Source organism: Clarias gariepinus, chromosome 12, assembly GCF_024256425.1.
Source record: "Clarias gariepinus isolate MV-2021 ecotype Netherlands chromosome 12, CGAR_prim_01v2, whole genome shotgun sequence".
In the NCBI taxonomy this organism is placed as follows: Eukaryota; Metazoa; Chordata; class Actinopteri; order Siluriformes; family Clariidae; genus Clarias; species Clarias gariepinus.
Window position 1 is genome coordinate 2,753,749 of NC_071111.1, and position 21,860 is coordinate 2,775,608.

The 21,860-nt window shown below is 39.4% G+C and overlaps 1 protein-coding gene across 1 annotated transcript in view; it reads left to right on the forward strand.

Annotated features, from left to right (window-relative positions):
* LOC128534670 (scavenger receptor cysteine-rich type 1 protein M130-like) overlaps positions 1-2,445 on the forward strand; it is a 54,060-nt gene extending 51,615 nt beyond the window's left edge. The window contains exons 20-21 of the mRNA XM_053509114.1: positions 1,221-1,280; positions 1,967-2,445. Coding sequence (XP_053365089.1) covers positions 1,221-1,280; positions 1,967-2,082 — 176 coding nt within the window. The 3' untranslated portion in view covers positions 2,083-2,445. The remainder of the gene's footprint in view (positions 1-1,220; positions 1,281-1,966) is intronic.
* The last annotated feature ends 19,415 nt before the right edge of the window (positions 2,446-21,860 follow it).

Genomic DNA, 21,860 nt, shown 5'->3' on the forward strand with positions numbered 1-21,860 from the left:
TCCATATTACCTTAAATATTAAAATTTATTTTTGACAGCACATTTTCTGTCATGCCACTGACTAATAAACAATAAAACATTAATAAATGTTAAGGGAAGATCTAAAATAGGAGATTTTTAGGACGTCTTTGACTTTCTATCATACGTGAGGAATTTGAAGAGATATAGTGGAATCTATGTGCACGAATACTACGATCATTACGGCTCTCCAGTTCTCCCAGTATATCACAGGCGGTGGTTATGCAAATTAGTATGTGTGGCTTCTGTGTATATTTCAAATACTTTATGCTTTTATTTATACTATCGTTTTGTTTTAGTATCGTTTTCAGCAATTTGTCATGTATTAATTATACAGAGCTTCCTTTAATAAATCCTTTTTATTTAATATGGTGGGTAATTTTTACTAACAGTGGTTGTAAATTATATCATGTTTAATAGGTCGATGAGTTGTGAATACAACGACATGTTAATGTATTGACGTTCTATTGTGGTGAGAAGGAAACACTTTTAATATGTGGGCGGGGCCCTTGTCGTAAGGCGGGGCCCTGGGTGACCGTCTGTATTACCTGTTGGACGGGCGGCACTGATGAGGACATAAAAATAAAAATGGCTGTTAAATGAGATTTTAACATCACAATCTACAACTAAACAAATAAAAAAATTTAATCATGGTGCTTTGAAATACATTTATAATATTTTTACTAAAAAATAAATAATTAAATGAATAAATAAATAAATAAATGTCTGAAGGGCTAAAATTCCACCTTATAAAGAGTGATATAATTTCTTCTCCTCTTACTGCAGTAAAGCTCCAGCAGGCGACTTCATCAGCTCTCACCTCCATATCTCAGTGGTTATAGTGGAGTCTCTGGCTAGTAGCTTTCACACACTAATGGGAAAATGCACCGTTCCTATTGGTTAATCCTTTTTCTCACTACAGCAGCTGGTAGACAATAAAACATCATTAAACTCTTATAATTTAATAGTGTATATATTTAAATAGTTACTTTTCGCTCCTCACTTGCATGGAATCCTATTTTAATTTAGTGTTAATATAAAATCAGTATAATCAAGTTAATATGTAATAGTTTATATATTTAAATTATTTCTGTTATTTTTATTTTTCATATAAACGTCGTGTTCTACTCAGTAACTCAGTATTTTACTATAAGATCAACACACACACTGGTTTATTACTTCTTCATCTATTTGTTGATTAGACAATCCAGAAGATTATGATGATGTCATCACTGAGGAACAGGATGGAGGAGAGACAGAAGGTGAGTGACTTCTTGTTTATTCTGTAATGTACATAAGTGCACAGGCAGCAAAGTCAAAGATTAGATTATATATGATTAGATTATATATGGTATATAATAAATATCAACTTTCAGAAGAGTTTTTAGAACAAATGTTCTCTCTGTTCTGTCATTTAACAAGTGCATTTATTAAAGAGTTTAGATAAGACCTACTGTAAATATTACCTGTGATATATAATATAAACATCAGCTGACTGTTTTTAGAACAAATCTCTGTTCTGTCATTTAACAAGTGCAGCCAGATTTATTACACACTTTAGATAAGACCTGTATATTTATGGCTCTTTTACTTTTATAAACACAATCTTGTAAGGACTGGAATCTAATTATTCCAAACATTTAACAGGAAAATAGAAATGTAATACTATGTAAAATGTATTATTGTTTTGTAGCATTTCTACAGTTGAATCAGTTTGTAAAATGAAGTGAAATTTGATGGACATCTCTATAACATCTTATACACATGGCCTGTGTTAATATTAAGAAAACTCATCTGATAAATGTCCTCTATTCTCTTCATTTATTGTTTAAAGATCAAAGAAATCCTACATAGTGCATCATTTCCTGTATTTGAAGGTTTTACAAAACAATGACTATTAATCCAATACAAAGGAGATATTAAAGAGGTAAATGTGTTTATTTTACAGAATATGATGAGGTGGAGGAGAAATCTCAGAAAGACAGGGACCATGTGACTGAGACACGCCCCCAAAGGCCTTTTCTCAGGAAATTACATTTCAACTTTTATAAACACAAACAATGATTTGATTCTACTTCCAATAATTTCATGCATTCTGAACCATGTTCATTTTCTCACCTTGTTATTAGCAAATAGATTAGGGAGAGTTAAATCAGCTCCATTATTACTGAACCAAATGTTTCCAGCTTTCCTTTTACAACACATTTCTGACAATTCATCTGAATATCTTGTCTTTGTAAACAATATGCAAGCAATATATACGTCTAGGTTTCATGCTGTGTGTTTAACTATAAAACATATCATTGAAATGAATGTTTTGTTGCAGTCTCTATTAGGGAGCTGTGTATGTTGGAAGTTTCATTACGGATTCTCAGATTTTCATGTGAAATTCTCAGGTTTCCTTCAAACTCTCCAATTTCTTTCTTTATTCTCAGGATTTTGTTTAATAATCTAATATTTCTTTAATATTCTCAAATGTTTGTTTTGTGATCTCAGGTTTTATTCAATATTCTCACTTTTTAATGATTGACGGCTCGTTAATTTTAACGTTACATCTTAATAAACAATATACAAGTAAAGGTGACTTTTTAGCCTCGCAGAATGAGAACAATTTAATATTTTGCATTATGCAGAGTTTTATTCGCTTTTTCTCCTATTGTGTAACAATCATCTATTTTATACAATTAATGAAATGAAAGTGTTTTAATGTTTATTATTTTTGTATATTGTGATGATCTGTGTTTGAGTTGAGTAAATCACATGCAGGGAAAAAATTAATATCACACAAGTGTATACTGCTCTACTGCACCATGTTTATGTTTTTATTGTGTTTATTTTAGGACTTTTTTTTAAAATTGCAAATCAAATGTCTCTGTTCTTGTACAATAACAATAAAGATTCTATTTTATTCTCAGAAACAAAGATAAATACACAAACTCACATAATAAAAAAACATTTATATTATTTTTTAAAAAATAATGTCTCTTATTCAGACTTAAACACATGATGACTTACACCAACTTTACACACATCATAACTCCAGACATAAACACTATTCAGGAGTTGTGTCTCTATTATTATTTATGGATTTATATATTATGGCATTTTTTCTTTCACAAATAGTCATATTTAAAACATTCTTCTTCTTCTTCTTCCTCTTCTTATTATTATTATTAAGCAGCTGCCTAATTACAGCGCCCTCAGTAGGTCAATTAAAAAAAAGTTTTCCTAAACTGAAGTGCTTTACTGTAATCTAATGGATGAAATATGCTATTAACCCTTAGGAGTCTGGAGGTGTTTTGATGCCCTGAAGAGATTCTGACATGTCCAGACATTTGTGTATTTTTCAGTTACTTATAAACATATAAATGTCTGAAGTTTGATAACATTGTATTCAACAAACTGGGCTACATTAATATATTAGCAACATGTACTGTAACTATCTGACAGTCAGCACTTGATCATTCTGGGGTTTATGACCTAAACATTCAAGTACCGCTAACTTGGGCTTTATTGCTGCAATAAATCCTACTTACTTCATTCAGATCTGAGTCCTGAGTCATTCTTTGGTTCTTTAACTTGAGATACAGCTTTTGTTTAATATTTTAAATTAGGTAGCATAAACAAGTGGAAGAATAAAAATCTCCCACAATTCTGAAGTATCCTAACAGCGCCCTCAGCAGGTCACTTTATTAAAAAAGACATTTCATTAAAGAGAAATCACAGTTTTGAAGAGCTTTTCTGCCATCCTTCTAAAAACTGTACACTCAATGTGTTTTTTTATTATTAATAATAGTGATAATAATAATATTTACTATAGTATGTTTGGTTTTGTGTGTCCACTGTAAAAATAATATTTAGATAAAAATTAAAGAATACTTTCTGAAACAGTCAAATTTATCGAAAATGGGGTAAAAATGCTTAGGAAGTAAATGTTAAACTTTTAAAAAGTCTATAAATTGTTCAAATTATTTATTTAAATATAACATTATATTATTACTGATTATTATTGTGTGTAGAACAGACCCGGGCATTCTAAGGCTTGTGGGCCAAATGCGGCCCGCAGCCCGATTCTGACTGGCCCATGATCACATCTCCACCTAAAACATTTAACCTGACTTTGATGCACTTGTTAAAGCTCAACAGAGGCTAGATTTCTCTCAATGAACAAGAAAAAAACACTGAAACATGTTTACTTCAGCACTGTTTGGCAGTTGGACAAAAATGTTGTGAGTTATGTTACATTATTATTGGCATACAAAGACATTGTGGTATCTTAATAGAAAGTTAAGAAAGTTAATAAGTATTGTGGTGTTAATGTGACTGAAAAGGGTTACAAATGTTGCACACTTTCCATTGTTTTGCATAATTTCACTGAATAAATTCATTTTTTTTGTAAAACAACCTCACTTTCTCATTATCTACACCGTGTTCCAAATTATTACGCAAATTATATATTTCTCTGATTTTCATAATTAGTCAATGCAAATGTCAGTCAGTATAATTTTCTAGTTATCAACCATTAGTGTATAATTTGAATTTTATTCGTCCTATTGATAACAATATTTATTTCAAAAATAAAAAACTGAAAACGCACTGTTCCAAATTATTATGCACAACAGAGTTAAAACATTTTATAGGTTGTATAGAACTAAAAATGTGCTTTGGTTGAATTTGCAGCTTTAGGAGGTCATATTTACTGAAATCAAAAACTATTTTAAGTAAAAACATTATAACAGGGCATGTTACATCTTAACATAGGACCCCTTCTTTAATATCACCTTCACAATCCTTGCATCCATTGAACTTGTGAGTTTTTGGAAAGTTTCTGGTTGAATTTCTTTGCAGGATGTTAGAATAGCCTCCCAGAGCTGCTGTTTTGATGCAAACCGCCTCCCACCCTCATAGATCTTTGGCTTGAGGATGCTCCAAAGGTATTGGGTTTGAGGTCAGGGGAGGATGGAGGCCACACCATGATCTTTTATGCCCATAGCAGCCAATGACACAGAGGTATTCTTTGCAGCATGAGATGCATGAAGATGATTTTGTTGCGGAAGGCACGGTTCTTCTTTTATTACCATGAAAGAAAGTGGTCAGTCAATATACTTTGCCGAGGTCATTTTCACACCTTCAGGGACCCTACAGGGGTCTACCAGCTCTCTCCCCATGATTCCAGCCCAAAACATGACTCTGGCACCTTCTTGCTAATGTCGCAGCCTTGTTGGGACATGGTGGCCAGCCACCAACCATCTACTTCATCCATCTGGACCATCCAGGGTTGCATGACACTCATCAGTAAACAAGACTGTTTAAAAATTAGTCTTCATGTATGCCTGGGCCCACTGCAACCGTTTCTGCTTGTGAGCATTGGTTAGGGGTGGCTGAATAGTAGGTAACCTATGGAGTTAATTATGTGCCAAAATTTAACAAACAAACACAATCTGCTTTGCAAAGAAAAAAACGACTTTCTCATAAATGCAGCGTTTTGCAAACAAACACAATCTGCTTTGCAAAGAAAAAAAATCGACTTTCTCACAAATGCACCCTCCGTATTTTCTCACAAATGCAATGGAACAACTTCCTCTTCCAAAACAGAAGATGGCGCTATCGGTCAATTTACTCTATTCTCCCGAGACCTCAAACAACGTGTTTATATGGTTTACCCTTATGTCCCAGAGGAATATGAGTGGGGAACAGTTTTGAGGTGTCTATTATATATCCAGACAGTCAGACATATTAACAATCCACTATGTTTAGGATGGAGCCCTGTAGGGGAATACAGTTATATCAAACCACAGTTGCATTTTAATGAACTATTGAATTATTAACTATAATTAGTGATCATATCTACATTTAAATAATCTGTGTCTGTAGTACAATCATACATTGTAGACAGCTGTTGCAGCGTGAGGTGTAGATACAGTAAGATGCAAGAATCATTGTATTAGATTGCATGAAATTTATGAAACTTTTTACAATCTGGTTTGTAATAGCATTCTGTCTGTAATTTAGTGTGAATTATAATTTTTATATTATATTATATTAATTATAATATTTCCCCCCCTTATAACTTTGTTAAAGATTATTTAAGTGTAGATATGATCACTAATTATAAAAGATTTTGATGCATTATGTTGCATACATCCGTTATGCATGTTGCATACATCCGTTATGGATATAAAAAGCCAATGGCAGTTCTTTTAGCCTTCAATAGTTAATTAAAATGTAACTGTGGTTTGATATAACTGTATTCCCCCACAGGGCTCTATCCTAAAGATAGTGGAGTGTTAATATGTCTGGCTGTCTGGATATATAATAGACACCTCAAAACTGTTCCCCACTCATATTCCTCTGGGACATAAGGGTAAACCATATAAACACGTTGTTTGAGGTCTCGGGAGAATAGAGTAAATTGACCGATAGCGCCATCTGCTGTTTTGGAAGAGAAAGTTGTTCCATTGCATTTGTGAGAAAATACGTTCGCCGCATTTGTGAGAAAGTCGTTTTTTTCTTTGCAAAGCAGATTGTGTTTGTTTGTTAAATTTTGGCACATAATTAACTCCATAGTAACCTTCCTCATTCTGCCTTTATCTGCACGAACCGGTCTGTACACTGAATCTTCTTGAAATATCTAATGTTTTCATACCTTGTCCAAGGCATTGCACCATTTGACGCTTTTTGGCAGCAGAGAGATCCTTTTTCTTTCTCATATTGCTTGAAACCTGTGGCCTGCTTAATAATGTGGAACAACCTTCTTCAGTACTTTTCCTTTGATTGGGTTTATCTGGCAAACTAATTATCACAGGTGTGTGAGATTTATTCCAGTGATCCAAAGAGCCCCGAGACACAACACCATCCATGGGTTTAATTTAAAAATTAAACATGTAATGTTTATGACACTTACATCCAATTTGCATAATAATTTGGAACACAGTGTATATTATCTATATCTATAACTATAACATACTCTTACCAGCTTCTGTAAACAATGCCATTTACTTATTTTAACGAAGAAATAAAATTATTAACCAAAGTAGATTTCAAACTTTTGGTCCGGCCCTCTACAATATTTTCTGCTTCTAATTTGGCCCCTGGGGGAAAATAATTGCCCACCCCTGGTGTAGAAGGTATATTTCCCAATTGTAGTTGTATTGGGCCAATACTGGGCCAGGGGTAGCTCAGTGGTTAAGGCATTGGACTACAGTTCGGAAGATCTCAGGTTCAAACCCCACAACCACCATGTTGCCCCTGAGCGTGGCCCTTAACCCTCAACTGCTCAGATGTGTAATGAGATAAAAATGTAACTCGCTCTGGATAAGAGCGTCTGCCAAATGCCTAAATGTATTGTGTGTGTGTGTGTGTGTGTGTGCTGCACTGGTTTATCAGTGTGTGTATTTGCTCTGTGCAGGTGTCAGGCATTAATGCTGTATGACAGCTGAGTGCTTCCTCTCTCTGTGGTCGACTCTCATCACTCACACACCTCAGAGACAGGAGGCGGAGCTCTGTTCATCAGTCACACCCCTCAGAGACAGGAGGCCGAGCTCTGTTCATCACTCACACCCCTCAGAGACAGGAGGCGGAGCTCTGTTCATCAGTCACACCCCTCAGAGACAGGAGGCGGAGCTCTGTTCATCAGTCACACCCCTCAGAGACAGGAGGCGGAGCTCTGTTCATCAGCGCTGATGTTATATTGATATATATGGAGAAAGTGAAAGATGCCGCCTCTGATTTGTTATTTAGTCTGTATGATGTTTTTTCTAATAAGGTAATGTTGAGTGTGATTGGTCTCTCTCTCTCTCTCTCTCTCTCTCTCTCTCTCTGTAGGGGGCTGAGTGAGGGGACACACTTCTCTCTGTCTCTCTGGGTGAGTGGAGGTGAACACATCGTGTACAGTGAGGAGGGAGATGGAAATCTGTCTGACTTTTATTCTTCTCTCATCCACACTCACACTCACAGCAGCTGGTAAGTACACACTCATTATTCACACTAACACATCACACACTTCTCACTACATCAACTGGGATGAGGAAAATTTCCTGGAGTGGTCTTACATTTATAAATGTGTGTATATGAACCCTCTTCCTATTTCTTAGTGTTTTACATATTTGATTACTCAGATGATTTTAACTGGAGAAAATACAAAATGCAGTTTTTAAAATAATGAATTAATGTATTAAGACAAAAACTGTCTAAACTTCCTGGTACTTTGTGAAAAATCATTAATGATCTAACGATTTTATTTGTACAAAGAATAAACTGTTATATAGCTTCTGTTTGTATCGGTTTATTGTTATTATGAAAAAAATTACATTTAAAGACATCAAAATTTTTATATAGAAATAACTGGGAAAATAGACCTACAGAACAGAACATTAAAATAACTTAAATATACACTTCTATTTTTGGTATAATATGGTTATAGTATAATATATTGTGGTTATGTGACGCATCCTGTACTCTGTGTTTCAGACTCTTTAGTGGAAGTTGTTAATGTTTATTTTATTTATTTATTTTTGTCTTAGATGTTAAATACACAAAGCAGTGTCTTCCCACCTGGGAGTTTCTCCAGCATACTGTATATCAGATTGATGGACATGAGTCCTCATCTGTTAAATTTTTGGTGACAAGTTTTTTTTTAACACACACTAAATCAATAATATTTTTAAAAAGTTTGATCCGGCATCATAATTTTCTTATTTACTTTAGGTTGTTGTTCTTGCAGTGTGCGGTTTGCAATGTCAGACACATTCAAATGCAAATAATACACCCTCCCCAGGTGTAAATCAGCTGTTCTCACCTTTACACTCGGAGAAATTAAAATGCACCCCTCCTCACTGTGCATGGTTTCAGCAAACTGGAGGATCTTGGATCTTGCTTCAGACCTCTTCTTAAATTTGTGTAAATTTAAAATATTCTGGATTCTACATTCTAAAATTGACATTGTTACCGTTTTTAATCCCTGGAAAGAGATTTTTCTTATCATAACATGCATGTTATTAATCACTCTACACTGTTTTTAATGGTTTACATTTTAAATTTAATTTAAAAAAAAATTAAAAAAATAAAATAAAATGATTCCATTTGTATTTTTCCCTTAGTAAAATAGCATTAAAAATGATGCGTTGTGTATCGAGCGATTAAAAACAATACAAGGCGTGTTATGATAAGGAAACTTTTTATCTCTTCCATTCCAGTGATTAAAAAACGGTAAAAAAGTTTTGGAATCCACAGACGCTTAGTGGTCTGAGCACAACGTAATAATCTTTGTATGATAAAATGACTCGTGGCATGAATCTACACGAAGGGCTTCAGGTTCCAACAATCATTCAATAACATGATAATAATTAAAAGTAAAATAATATTGTTATTTTTGCTGTTTATGTCCACAATTTAATAATTATTTAATTATCAATAATTAAAGCTGCTCATATCGCGTGCACTTTCACTTTAAAAAGATGGCAGTGTTTAATCAGCAAGTATATGTCGCCTCTCTTTATGAAACAATATGAGCTCGTGTCGGCTCATATCGGGAGCATTTTTATCAAAGTGGAGATTAGAAGGGCAAAAGTAAAAGTGTATACGAACAACATAGCACAATGCATGATATGCGCTGATATGAGAGATTTATAAGAGATTTATAAGATTTTATTTATACAAATTTATAAATTTGTATAAATAAATTTATATTCTCTTTCCCAGAAATATAACAAACACAAATTTATATGTGTCATGATTCCTTAATCGGTGTCTCGTTTTGGTGGCATAAGTGCAGGAGGCGAGCTGGGGGTTTAGTAATGGCTTTTATTTTAAAGAACACAAAATCACACCGACATAAATCATACTGTATAACTGTAACAACAAAAGCTAGACGCCTGACTGAAGTTCAGTCAGGCTATTTATACTAAACTTAATTGCTTGCCTCGGTTCAGGTGAATGCCTACGTCACCTGACCGAGGTGCAACCTGGGACATGCAGTTCCCACTCAAGCAAACAAAACTACAAACATAAAGAACAGTCTTTGGGAGCTTTGGCGCCCTCTAGGGGTTAATCCTTACAGTACCCCCCCTTTAAAAAACCGGAGGACCCGGACTCCCACCCCAGCAGTCCCAGTCTGGACCCCCAACACTGAGGCGGTCGATCTCCTCTCGCGAGCAGGGCCGCAAAGCCTGCGTAATCCAAGCCCGCATGAGCGGCTGAGGAGCTGGAGCGACGCTCGGCGGCGGCTGAGGAGCTGGAGCGACGTCCGCTGAGCTGGGCGGCGGCGGCGGAGCTGGAGCGACGTCCTCAAAGCCGGGAGGCGGAGGAAGAAGCGTGACGTCCCCGAGGCCAGGCAGAGGAGCTGGAGTGACGCTCGCTGCGTCCGGCGGCTGAGGATCTGGCGCGATGTCCTCAAAGCCGGGAGGCGGAGGAAGAAGCGTAACGTCCCCGAGGCCAGGCCAGGCCTTGTGTTACTGGAGACTTTTGGAGACTCTGATGTGTCTGTACTGACTCTTCTCAACTTGCCACAGCAGCTGCCGCCGCCGGCCCCTCCCCCGTCCCAAAGCACTCACAGACAGGGCTGTCCTCTCGCAGGAGCCCCCCCCCCCTAGTGTTAACTAGTGTTAGTGTTGAGGGGGGTCTGGAAAAAACAAAAAAATTTGGACTACTCTGTTAAATTGTTAATGTAGATGGTATTTAAAAAATGTTACAATGTTATGGTTAAACTGTTCATGTTTTAAGATTCTAAGTGGATTATAAGATTATAAAGATAAAAAAAACAAGCAAAAAAAAAACAACAACAGAAAAACAAACAAACAACAACAAAAAAAATACTCCGCCAAAGTGTCTCATTTGGGTTACTTTTGCCGGTCCCAAGCCCGGGTAAAGGAGGAGGGTAGGAATTGTGACATTAAAAAAACTAAACTAATAACACTAGCTTTCCTGTTTTTTTATTAAGGCTATTATATATATTAAAAAATAAAAACAGAGGCCTACCATAAGCATGTATTATTCTTTTTCTATTCTATCATCAGCATTTGCTAAATGCACTGTGTATAAGCTAACTGAGACATGGCATAGCATTTGCATGTCTTTGCTCTTTTGTTGATTTTAATTCCTTTAAATGTCCTCATTTATAAGTCCCTTTGGATAAAAACATCTGCTAAATATGAAAAAAATGGTAATATATATAGTAATATATATTTATATATCGATGTATAAAAACTACGACGGTACGATGGAGCTTTAGTGCCACGTTAAAAATAAAAAAAAAATGTAAATCTACAAGAATAAACTCAATGTTATGAGATAAAAGTCGAAATGTTACAAATGGGTTTGTCAGATACAAATACACATTCTTACCATATTTCAAGCTTCAAATAAGTGTCACGTAACTTTATGAAAGCCATATGACAGAATTGCATTATGCAAATTACGTGATGACGTCATCTAGCGACTTCTAGCGACTTCTACAACAGCCAATAGCTACTTTCCTTACTGACGAGTTGGCAACACTGCGTGCACTTAAATAAAAGTAAAGTCTTATAAAGGCTATGTAGCTTATATAGGTTTATTATATAGTTTTTCAAAAACACATCGACATCTGCTGACGCAGTAGCACGTCCTGACAATGTTAGAATTTTTATGGTCATTTATTTTCATTTATTTCAGTTAATAAATCTACTACAAATTTAAAGAACACAAAATATAAGATGACAAAAACATACATGCGTAGCTTTTATAATTACACATGATAAAATATAAAGGCCCACTGTTAAGTTTTAATTTGCTTAAATTCAAACCTAATAAGATTTAATAAAATTTAAATTCTACATTTGTACTGTAATTTTAATACTGTGATTATGAATTCGTTTAACTACAATGTTTGACTTGATTTTATCCGCTACTATGTGCAGCTTTAACGGAGCGCGGCTCATTAATCCTTGAGAGAATGAACTGATGGCTGAGGCGTCAGTCTGTAGTTATATAACGCCACTCAGCGTCTCTAAATGTTGACAAGACAAAGGAGATGATTGTTGACTTTAGGAGGACACGAGGCGACCATTCTCCGCTGAGCATCAACGGCTCCTCTGTGGGAATCGTCGAAAGCACCAAATTCCTGGGTGTCCACCTGGAGAAGGACCTCAGCTGGTCCCTCAACACCAGTTCCCTACACAAGAAAGCCCAACAGCGTCTCTTCTTTATCGAGACTATCAAGAGCATCCTGAGCGGCTGCATCACTGTCTGGTTTGGGAATTGTGCCATATCGGACCGCAAAACCCTACAGCGGATAGTGAGGACAGCGGAGAAGATCATTGGGGTCTCTCTCCCCTCTATTGAAGACATCTACATCACACGCTGCATCCGCAAAGCCACCAGCATTGTGGCTGACCGGACACACCCCTCTCACACACACTTCACACTTCTGCCATCTGGAAAAAGGTACCGAAGCATTCGGGCACACACATCCAGACTGTGCAACAGCTTTTTTCCACAAGCCATCCGTCTCCTCAACAGAAAGAGACTGGACTGATAAACACACACACACACACACACACACACACACACACACTAACACAAACATTATCACACAGCTTAACTCAACTACCTCAAAATATTGGGACTGGACTGACTAATCAACACAAGTGCAGACACACTGACCTACACCACCAAATTATCGTACACACCAACCTGTAAATGCTTCACTGTTTATCTCTTTTGCACAATGATCATTACTGGACTACTTTTTGCACTAATTCCTCAACTCTTGCTGCTGTGTTAAGGAATGTTTTTGTTTACCCACTACCTCAACACCATATTTTATGCTCTGTTATGTCGTGGTTGCGCACTGTCACTTTGTTGTTGCTCGTTTGCACATTTGTATGTGCACTTTATGTTATCTATAAAAATGTTATACTTAGCTAGTTAGTTTTTGTTAATTTATGTTGTAATTTATGTTAGGTCTCTCTGTCCTGTCTCTGCTAGCCAGCTAACTAGGCCTCTTGGTTAGCTAGTTTAGTGTTTCTGTTAATTTATGTTGTAAATTTATGTTGCATGTAGCACTGTGGTCCTGGAGGAACGTTGTTTCGTTTCACTGTGTACTAACTGTATATGGTTAACATGACAATAAAGCCTACTTGAACTTGAACTTGAGAAGCCAGCAATCGCACAAACTCAAATGCTGTGTGTGTGTGTGTAAGATAATAACCCCCCTCTCTCTCTCTCTCTCTCTCTCTCAGACAGTCTGAGGTTGGTGGATGGTGAAAGTCGCTGTGCTGGGAGAGTGGAGATACTTCAGGGGAAGCAGTGGGGAACAGTATGTGGTTATAACTGGGATATGAATGATGTTGCAGTGGTGTGTAGAGAGCTGCGCTGTGGGGAGGCTGTAAATGTGCAGCAGTTTGGACCAGGATCAGGACCAATCTGGATGATTAGTGTGGGCTGTAGTGGATCAGAGTCAACACTGAAGAGCTGTATGTCTGGTGGTAGAGGGGATGGCTGTGGTCATGTTTTTGATGCTGGAGTCATCTGCTCAGGTAAACTACTAAATTTAGGGAATAAAAACAATGAGTTAGATTATCAGCATGATTTAAATGTAATTCTATCCACACATTATTTTAATTCCATTTTGTCTTTATTTAAATGTAAAGCCTGGTGTGACTCTACCAAAGAGCTGACTGAGCCTGAGTAAGGGTCCATTTGCAGGAGGTTCATTATGACAGGCAGTTGCAGAGCCAGACTTTTTTCATAGGGGTGGCCAGGCTGGGCCCAGCACTCACTTTGGGGTGGCACAGAGACTGAGGCCTAGGTTAAGGTTTTTATCTGTATGGTAAAGTGTCATGTAGGACATAAAAACTGATTTATAAGATGTATATTATTACATTAAACTAAATGTATTTCTAACATATTTAAATTTTACCTGGAATTATACAACCATGAGAGACTTTTATTAAACATAAGAAAACAGGAAGTCCATCTGTCACATTGTCTGCCATGAGCACTGGCTCCAGACCCGCACATGCACACCTTCACAACTTTCCTTCCCTTTTTTACTTGCTCTCTCTTTATAATCCTTTTCTTTCCAATTTTCCTTAAGACCATGCCTTTTTCTTTCCCTTTATCCTGTAACACCTCGTCACGTGTCTGTGTGTCTGTGGTGCCACCCATGCGATAGATTTTACACTGGAGGAGAATGCAATGCATGGGGGCACCCAGCATGGTCCTTGGGTTGAATCCCTAAAGAGGCTGAAGTCTTAATTACAGACAAGCAGAGCCAGTGGTGACCATGAGCTCAGTCCTATAATAGTTCAAGTGTAAACGTCCATTTTTCTGACAAGAGAAACAGATTTATAATCCAGCTTTAATCCTCTATAAATCATACAGGTCTGTAACTATGCACTGATCGGACACCATTTGTTAAATTTTCCAGTAATATCAGTTCTGACATTAGCACTGCTTCTGGCTTCTACCTGTCGTCTGCACAAACCTCTACATACTTCTTTCATATAGTAACATTTCACCTTCATTTAACAAATAGCTTTATTGTTTTAAGAATGGAGTTTGGGTAACTTGCTGTTTTTTTTTAAATACATTTTGTAATTCCTTAATGCAGCTTAGGTCTATATTAAATGATAGATGTAACAATGCAACAGTTTTATTCATGTGTAAAAATAAATAAAAAAACTTGACTGCTTAATCAATAAATTAAAAGACAAATGTTATATAGCCCTCTCTCTCTCTCTCTCTCAGGCACTGTGAGGTTGGTGAATGGAGAAAGTCGCTGTGCTGGGAGAGTGGAGGTTCTTCATGGTGGACAGTGGGGAACAGTGTGTAATAATAGCTGGGATATGAGAGACGCTGCAGTGGTGTGTAGAGAGCTGCAGTGTGGGGAGCCGGTAGACATGCAGTATCTCACACACTTTGGACCAGGTTCAGGATCAATCTGGATGGATGATGTGGGCTGTAATGGATCAGAGTCGACACTGAAGAACTGTAACTCAGCAGACTGGGGGAGAAATGACTGTGATCATAGTGGTGATGCTGGAGTCACCTGCGCAGGTAAAATAGTTTTAATCGAAACATTTATAAAAAATAAATACATTTTCTGATTAAATATTGTAATTATTCTATATGTTTAAGCTTTATGTAATAAATATGTATTGTAATGGACTGCACTGCCAGGGTCCAGTGTAAAGTTCACATTGATTATAATGACAGCATGTTGGACACAGAAATCAAACACATGTGGGCGGAGATTATCTGTAACAGAGGCGTGTCTTTGCTGCACTTTATTTAGATATAGAACTTAAGAATGTGTTTTTTTGTGTGGTGTCTAACGTAACTGAAGAGCAGCATTAAGTTTAGTTGAGTTCAGTGTTTATATGGTGCAGGGATCTTTAGCTCCAGTCCTGGAGGACCAGAGTCCATCACACTTCACACATCATTCTTCTGCTCAAACACACCTGATTTACCTAATAATTTAAAACTGATCATTTTCAGTTTCAATGAGTGTGTTTAAGTGTTAGTGAACCATCCAGGTTGTTGAAAAAGCATCTTGAACGTGCATGTGCATCAGTCGACAGGGCGGAGCTCCAGCTCTCTCCATACTGCAGGAAACCTTTGCAGGTTAAATAATTTCATATGGGTTCTGACTTCCCACATTCGTCTCATTCCCCCGATCTTACACCTCCTGGTGCCGGCTTGTGAGGAATGTTAAAGGAGAGTGTGTTAAAGTGTTAATATCAAGAACTGTTTGAAATCAGGTTGAAAATCGTCTCGGGTTACTTTGCTGTAACCCTGTTTCCTGAAAAAGCAGGAACGAGAGCTGCGCGAAAGTGCTATGGGAAACGATTCCTCCAAATATTTTGGCATGTATAACCTCAGGCAGGTGATGTTAACCAATGAGGTGCACCTGAAGGTTATAAATAGGCATGAACCGGAAACACCCTCAGGTCAATTTTGTCTAAAGGACGTCCAGTCACGCATGCAGTGCGGCATTGGAGCGCAGCATCTCGTTCCCGCTTTTTCAGGGAACAGGGTTACAGCAAAGTAACCCCAGACGTTCCCTTTCAAAAGCTACACTCGATGCTGCACGAAAGCGCTATGGAAACGAGAATACCCACACTGCCGCACTGCAAGTATCTGGACCCCCAGGGTTGTGTAGTGTGCGCACAGTACCCCCAAGGAGTCTTAGACATAATTCTGGGATGCTGACTCGAGGACCCGCGAGCCTGGCATCCAACTATGAAGCCTGACAGATGTCTTGCGGAAAGGAAACCTGTCGCATGACGTACTGGAAGCCCCTCTTGCCAGAGCAATTGATGAGGCAAGCTTCCTGGTCGAATGGGCCCTAATTACTAGAGGGGAAGTGTGCCACGCGCCTCATAGGCTAGGGCACTAGCATCTCTCACCCGACTTGTCTAATGGCGGTTGCCCTTAGGCCGCGGCCCCACAGCGTTTGAAACCCTGCTTTAATTTACGGCCCTGGCTAATGCAGAGGTGCATTAAAAGCATGAGCTGGACACGGCGGATGAAGTCTTACTGCTCCAGAGCTAACGGCAGAGGACAGAAGGCTTCGACTGTGGAAGATAATTGGGTAAGGATGCAGAACGGCTTTTTTTTTTGAAGAGAAACTTCCAGCACTGAAACAGTTTGGCAGTGGACTGGGTCTACATGTTTTATGTCCTGGAATGTAAATAACCCTGAGGGACAGAATTGTCCTGTCCTTAAAGCAGAACCTAGTGCGCTAGTTTCCCTAACGGCGCAAATCTAGTCTGCCCGGGTGATATTTACAAGACTACCATGATGTTGTCCATCCGTGCTAGGACGTGCTAGCCTCCTGATTGCTGGGGGGAGTATTTCAGGGCCAGAAATAAAGTCAAGAAGATGACCTCTCCAGATCCCTTGGGCTGGACGGCCATCTAAGGCCACACTCCCGCCCAAAAGGGAAAAAAATCTGCCGTTAGCAGCTTGCGACGACAGCACGGACTTAGAGTGGGACCCAGAGTCAAGGACGAGCGTCTGAACCACATAGAAAGGGTACGAAGCTTCCGGCATGTAACCCTTGTTGCCTCTGGGGATTGGCCCTTGGATGAAATCCCCTGGCACTTAGCCACCACTGAAACCACTTTGGGAGTGGTGACGTTACCACCTGGCCTAGCTTATACTTCTTTAGTGTGCTATAATGAATTCGGCGCAACACCCGAAACACCAGTGGCGGCGGGAATTAAGCACCGGTCTCCTGAGGGTGCTGGTTTTCCACAGTGCTTCGTGCTTAAGGAGACATAGCTGGCAGTAGGTTTTCCGCTGCCAGCCTCTCTAAAGGTGTACGAACTTTGACACCTTGGCTAGATGGGTGTGTTAGATGTTCGGCATCCTGAACATAGGAGGAAGGGACCGAACACCTAACATTTCGCTGGAGACCACTGCTCCCCGAAACACCAGTGGTGGCGGAGATTGAACCATGGCCTCCTGCTGCTCAGCTCTCAGTAGGTCAGTCTGGTATACCTGCAAAGCCACTGTGTGCAGGCAGCACCAGGCTGACCCGCTGCCTGAAAAATCTCCTCCCACCAACGAAGATGGAGAGGGATAGCCCCTTGAGCGTCAATCTGATCTGGGACATCATCATAAAGGACTGCGCTTTCATCAATGACATTGGAACAAATCAGATGTCAATAGCACAAAAACACGGGATAAATACGGCTTATTCCATGAAAGAGTTAACTCATGGAGGTCGCCAGGAGGGGGAGGGGCCATAATTGGAGCCCCTCCTTCGGCCACCTGACATGCACCTGTCGGCTGACCTTGCGCGTTTGGGGGATTTATTTTATATATTTATTTTTACAGCAAATTGAGGTGTACGTATTAGACCGCGCGTTACCACCTCTAACACCAACTAACACACTGGCTCATCACTAGACGGGCACTCTGGAGTGATAGTTTCTTCCTCTTCACAAGAAGCGCCGAAGCGCGCTGGAGAAGTGGAAGGTAAAAGACTCATGATCCGGCGAAAGACCAAGAGAAAAGGAAAATTCTGTCTCGTGCGCTTTCGCCAGATTTGCACACAAGAAATGCGCTGCGGGTCGCGGTTTCGCTTTAAGATGGCGAACCCGAGCGCGAGGGACTTTAATAGGAAAAAAATCGCAATACATATCTGCTCCCTGAAGCCTGAAGATAGCGTGCTCTACCCCCAAACACTCAAAACTGAAAGCGTGGAGATCGCCCTCAGCGAGATATTCTTCTACACGGAGGGACGGACTAGTGTCAAACTCTGCCATCTTTCTGGTGAGTGGTAAGACACTTTCTATTTTCGCTTTCTGTTAAAAAATGCTTACACACACGCACACACACAACATGGATCCTGAAGATAAAAAGATCTGAGGCTGTTTGACGTCATTGGTTGACGTCACCTGCCTGAGGTTATACATGGCATATTATTTGGCGTGTTTGACAACCACGTGCTTCACAACCGGTCACAAGGAATCGTTTCCCATAGCGCTTTCGCGCAGCATCAAGTGTACAGATGTTAATCATGTGGTATTCTGGTTTTACCGCCACGCTTCACGGTGGCGACATTTGGGTTTGTGCGTTTGCTGGCTTCTACTGCTGAGTGGCGCTATATAACTATAGACTGATGCCTCGGGCATCAGTTCATTCTCTCAAGGATTAATGAGCCGCGCTCCGTTAGAGCTGCACATAGTAGCGGATAAAATCAAGTGAAACGTTGTAGTTAAACGAATTCATAATCACAGTATTAAAATTACAGTACATAAAATATTATGTTCTTTCATAAATAATAAAAACATTTTAACAAATTATATTTTCACATCCCAGCCCCCCCGTTGCGCTGTATCACCGCCGGCAAAAACCTTATAAAATACAAGTAAAACATTAAACGAATTTATCATCACAGTACTAAAATTACAGTACAAATTTAGAACTTTGGATAAGTAGTTGTGTTCTTATTACCCATTTTATAAATGTGAACCCGCGACAGAAAAAACCAATATCTCCAACAAACAACACACAATACTTTAACAAAGACAACAACAAAGAGCTCAACAAAGACAATAACAAAGAGCGGGCAACAGAATACAGCTTCCACACTATGCTTCAGTTCAAGGAACCTTTCAGAAGCGAGCGCGCGCTAAACAGGCGTAAAAGCCCCAAGACAATCCTCCCCCGTACTGTATATGGTCCAGATACCAAAAACCAGGAAGCGTGCTTGCTCTATGCTTATAGAGAAAAAAATTTAAAAGCAGCACTCACCTGATTAGAGGTATCCCGGACAGAGCCCCCAAATTGTAAGGATTTCTTGAATTTTGGTAGACCTCCTTTTGTCTACTCAGTGCTCAGCCTGTATTCTGAGACACACTAAAAATCAAATATTCCCTACAAACTTAAATATAGGTGTTTCTTAGTTCCATCGAATTTAAGCAAAGTAAATGTTAACACAGTGAGACTTTATATTTTATCATGTGTAACACTGGTGTAGCCAGAAAACTCTGGCTGTGTGTATCAGAAAACGTGGGTGAGTCACAGGTGTTGTCAGATTAATAGGCAAAAACTATACAATAAACCTATAATAGCTACATAGCCTTTATAAGACTTTACTTTTATTTAAGTGCACGCACAATGATGACAAAACGTTATGGTGTTGTAAAATAATGAAAGCAAACAGGGATACAGCGCTATTCTGTATTGGTTTCTGTGAACTTGAGCGCGTCAGAAAAAAAAATTAAACTCCGTGTATACCTGCCTCACAGATGTGAAAAATATATACTTACAGAAAGCAAAATGTCTGCTTTTATATAAACTAATGGAAAAAAATCAGCTTATGTAATTCGTATAAACATGGATTAGTACAGCGCATCCACTCACAGCCGAAACGAAAAGACATCAACTTATCAATGAATTATTAAAATAGCCAGTCAGTTTCCTTGCTGTTTTCCCCGACGCATTCATAATCATTAGTCTAGTTCTGCCGGTGCGGTGTTTCTTATCCCCACCCCCGTTAAAACGGTGTATTTAGAGACTCGCCCGCGAGAGGTTGTGCGCGCGCGGTCCACTCTTCTTTTTTTTTGTCTTTTGGCTGTTCCCTTTCAGGGGTCATCTGCCTCCATCTAACCCTATCCTCTGCATCCTCTTCTCTCACACCAACTAACTTCATGTCCTCTCTCACTGCATCCATAAATCTCCTCTTTGGTCTTCCTCTAGACCTCCTGCCTGGCAGTTCCAACCTCAGCATCCTTCTACCGATATATTCACAATCTCTCCTCTGAACATGTCCAAACCACCTCAATCTGGCCTCTCTGACTTTATCTGCAAAACATCTAACGTGGGTTGTCCCTCTGATAAACTCATTCTTAATCCTATCCATCCTTGTCACTTTCAAAGAGAACCTCAACATCTTCAGCTCTGCTACCTCCAACTCTGCCTCCTGTCTTTTCTTCAGCGCTACTGTCTCTAAGCCGTAGAGCATCGCTGGTCTCACCACTGTCCTGTACACCTTTCCTTTCATTCTCGCTGATACTCTTTTATCGCACAACACACCTGACACTTTTCTCCACCCATTCCAACCTGCCTGTACCCGCCTCTTCACCTCCTTTCCACACTCTCCGTTGCTCTGGACTGTTGACCCCAAGTACTTAAAATCCTGCACCTTCTTTACCTCTGCTCCCTGTAGCCTCACCGATCCTCCTGGGTCCCTCTCATTTACACACATGTATTCCGTCTTGCTGCGGCTAACCTTCATTTCTCTGCTTTCCAGAGCATACCTCCACCTCTCCAAATTTTCCTCCACCTGTTCCCTGCTCTCGCTACAGAGCACAATGTCATCTGCAAACATCATACTCCATGGGGACTCCTGTCTTACCTCATCTGTCATCCTGTCCATCACCAGAGCAAACAAAAAGGGGCTTAGAGCCGATCCTTGATGCAGACCCACCTCCACCTTGAACTCTTCTGTCACACCTACAGCACATCTTACCACTGTCTTACAGCTCTCATACATGTCCTGCACCACTCTAACATACTTCTCTGCCACTCCAGACTTCCTCATACAATACCACAGCTCCTCTCTTGGCACCCTGTCATACGCTTTCTCTAAATCTAAAAAGACACAATGCAACTCCCTGTTACCTTCTCTGTACTTCTCCGCCAGCATCCTCAAAGCAAATACTGCATCTGATGTACTCTTTCTAGGCATAAAACCATATTGCTGCTCACAAATGCTCACCTCTGCCCTTAACCTAGCTTCCACTAATCTTTCCCACAGCTTCATTGTCTGGCTCATTAGCTTTATACCTCTATAATTGCCACAGTTTTGCACATATTCCTTGTTCTTAAAAATTGGCACCAATACACTTCTCCTCCATTCCTCTGGAATCCTCTCACTCTCCAAGATCTTGTTAAACAAACTTGTCAAAAACTCTACTGCCACCTCTCCTAAGCACTTCCATACCTCCACAGGTATGTCATCAGGACCAACAGCCTTTCCACTCTTCATCCTCTTCAAAGCCCTTCTCACCTCACTTCTACCAATATTTGCTACTTCCTGTTCCACAACAGTCACCTCTTCTACTCTTTGTTCTCTTTCGTTTTCCTCATTCATCAACTCCTTAAAGTACTCCTTCCATCTTCCCATCACCCTCCTGGCATCTGTCAGTACATTTCCATCTCTATCTTTAATCACTCTAACCTGCTGCACATCCTTCCCATCTCTATCTCTTTGCCTTGCCAACCTGTACAGATCCCCCTCTCCCTCCTTACTGTCCAATCTAACATACAAGTCCTTATATGCTCTTTGTTTGGCCTTTGCCACCTCTACCTTCACCTTACTCTGCATCTCCCTGTACTCCTGTCTA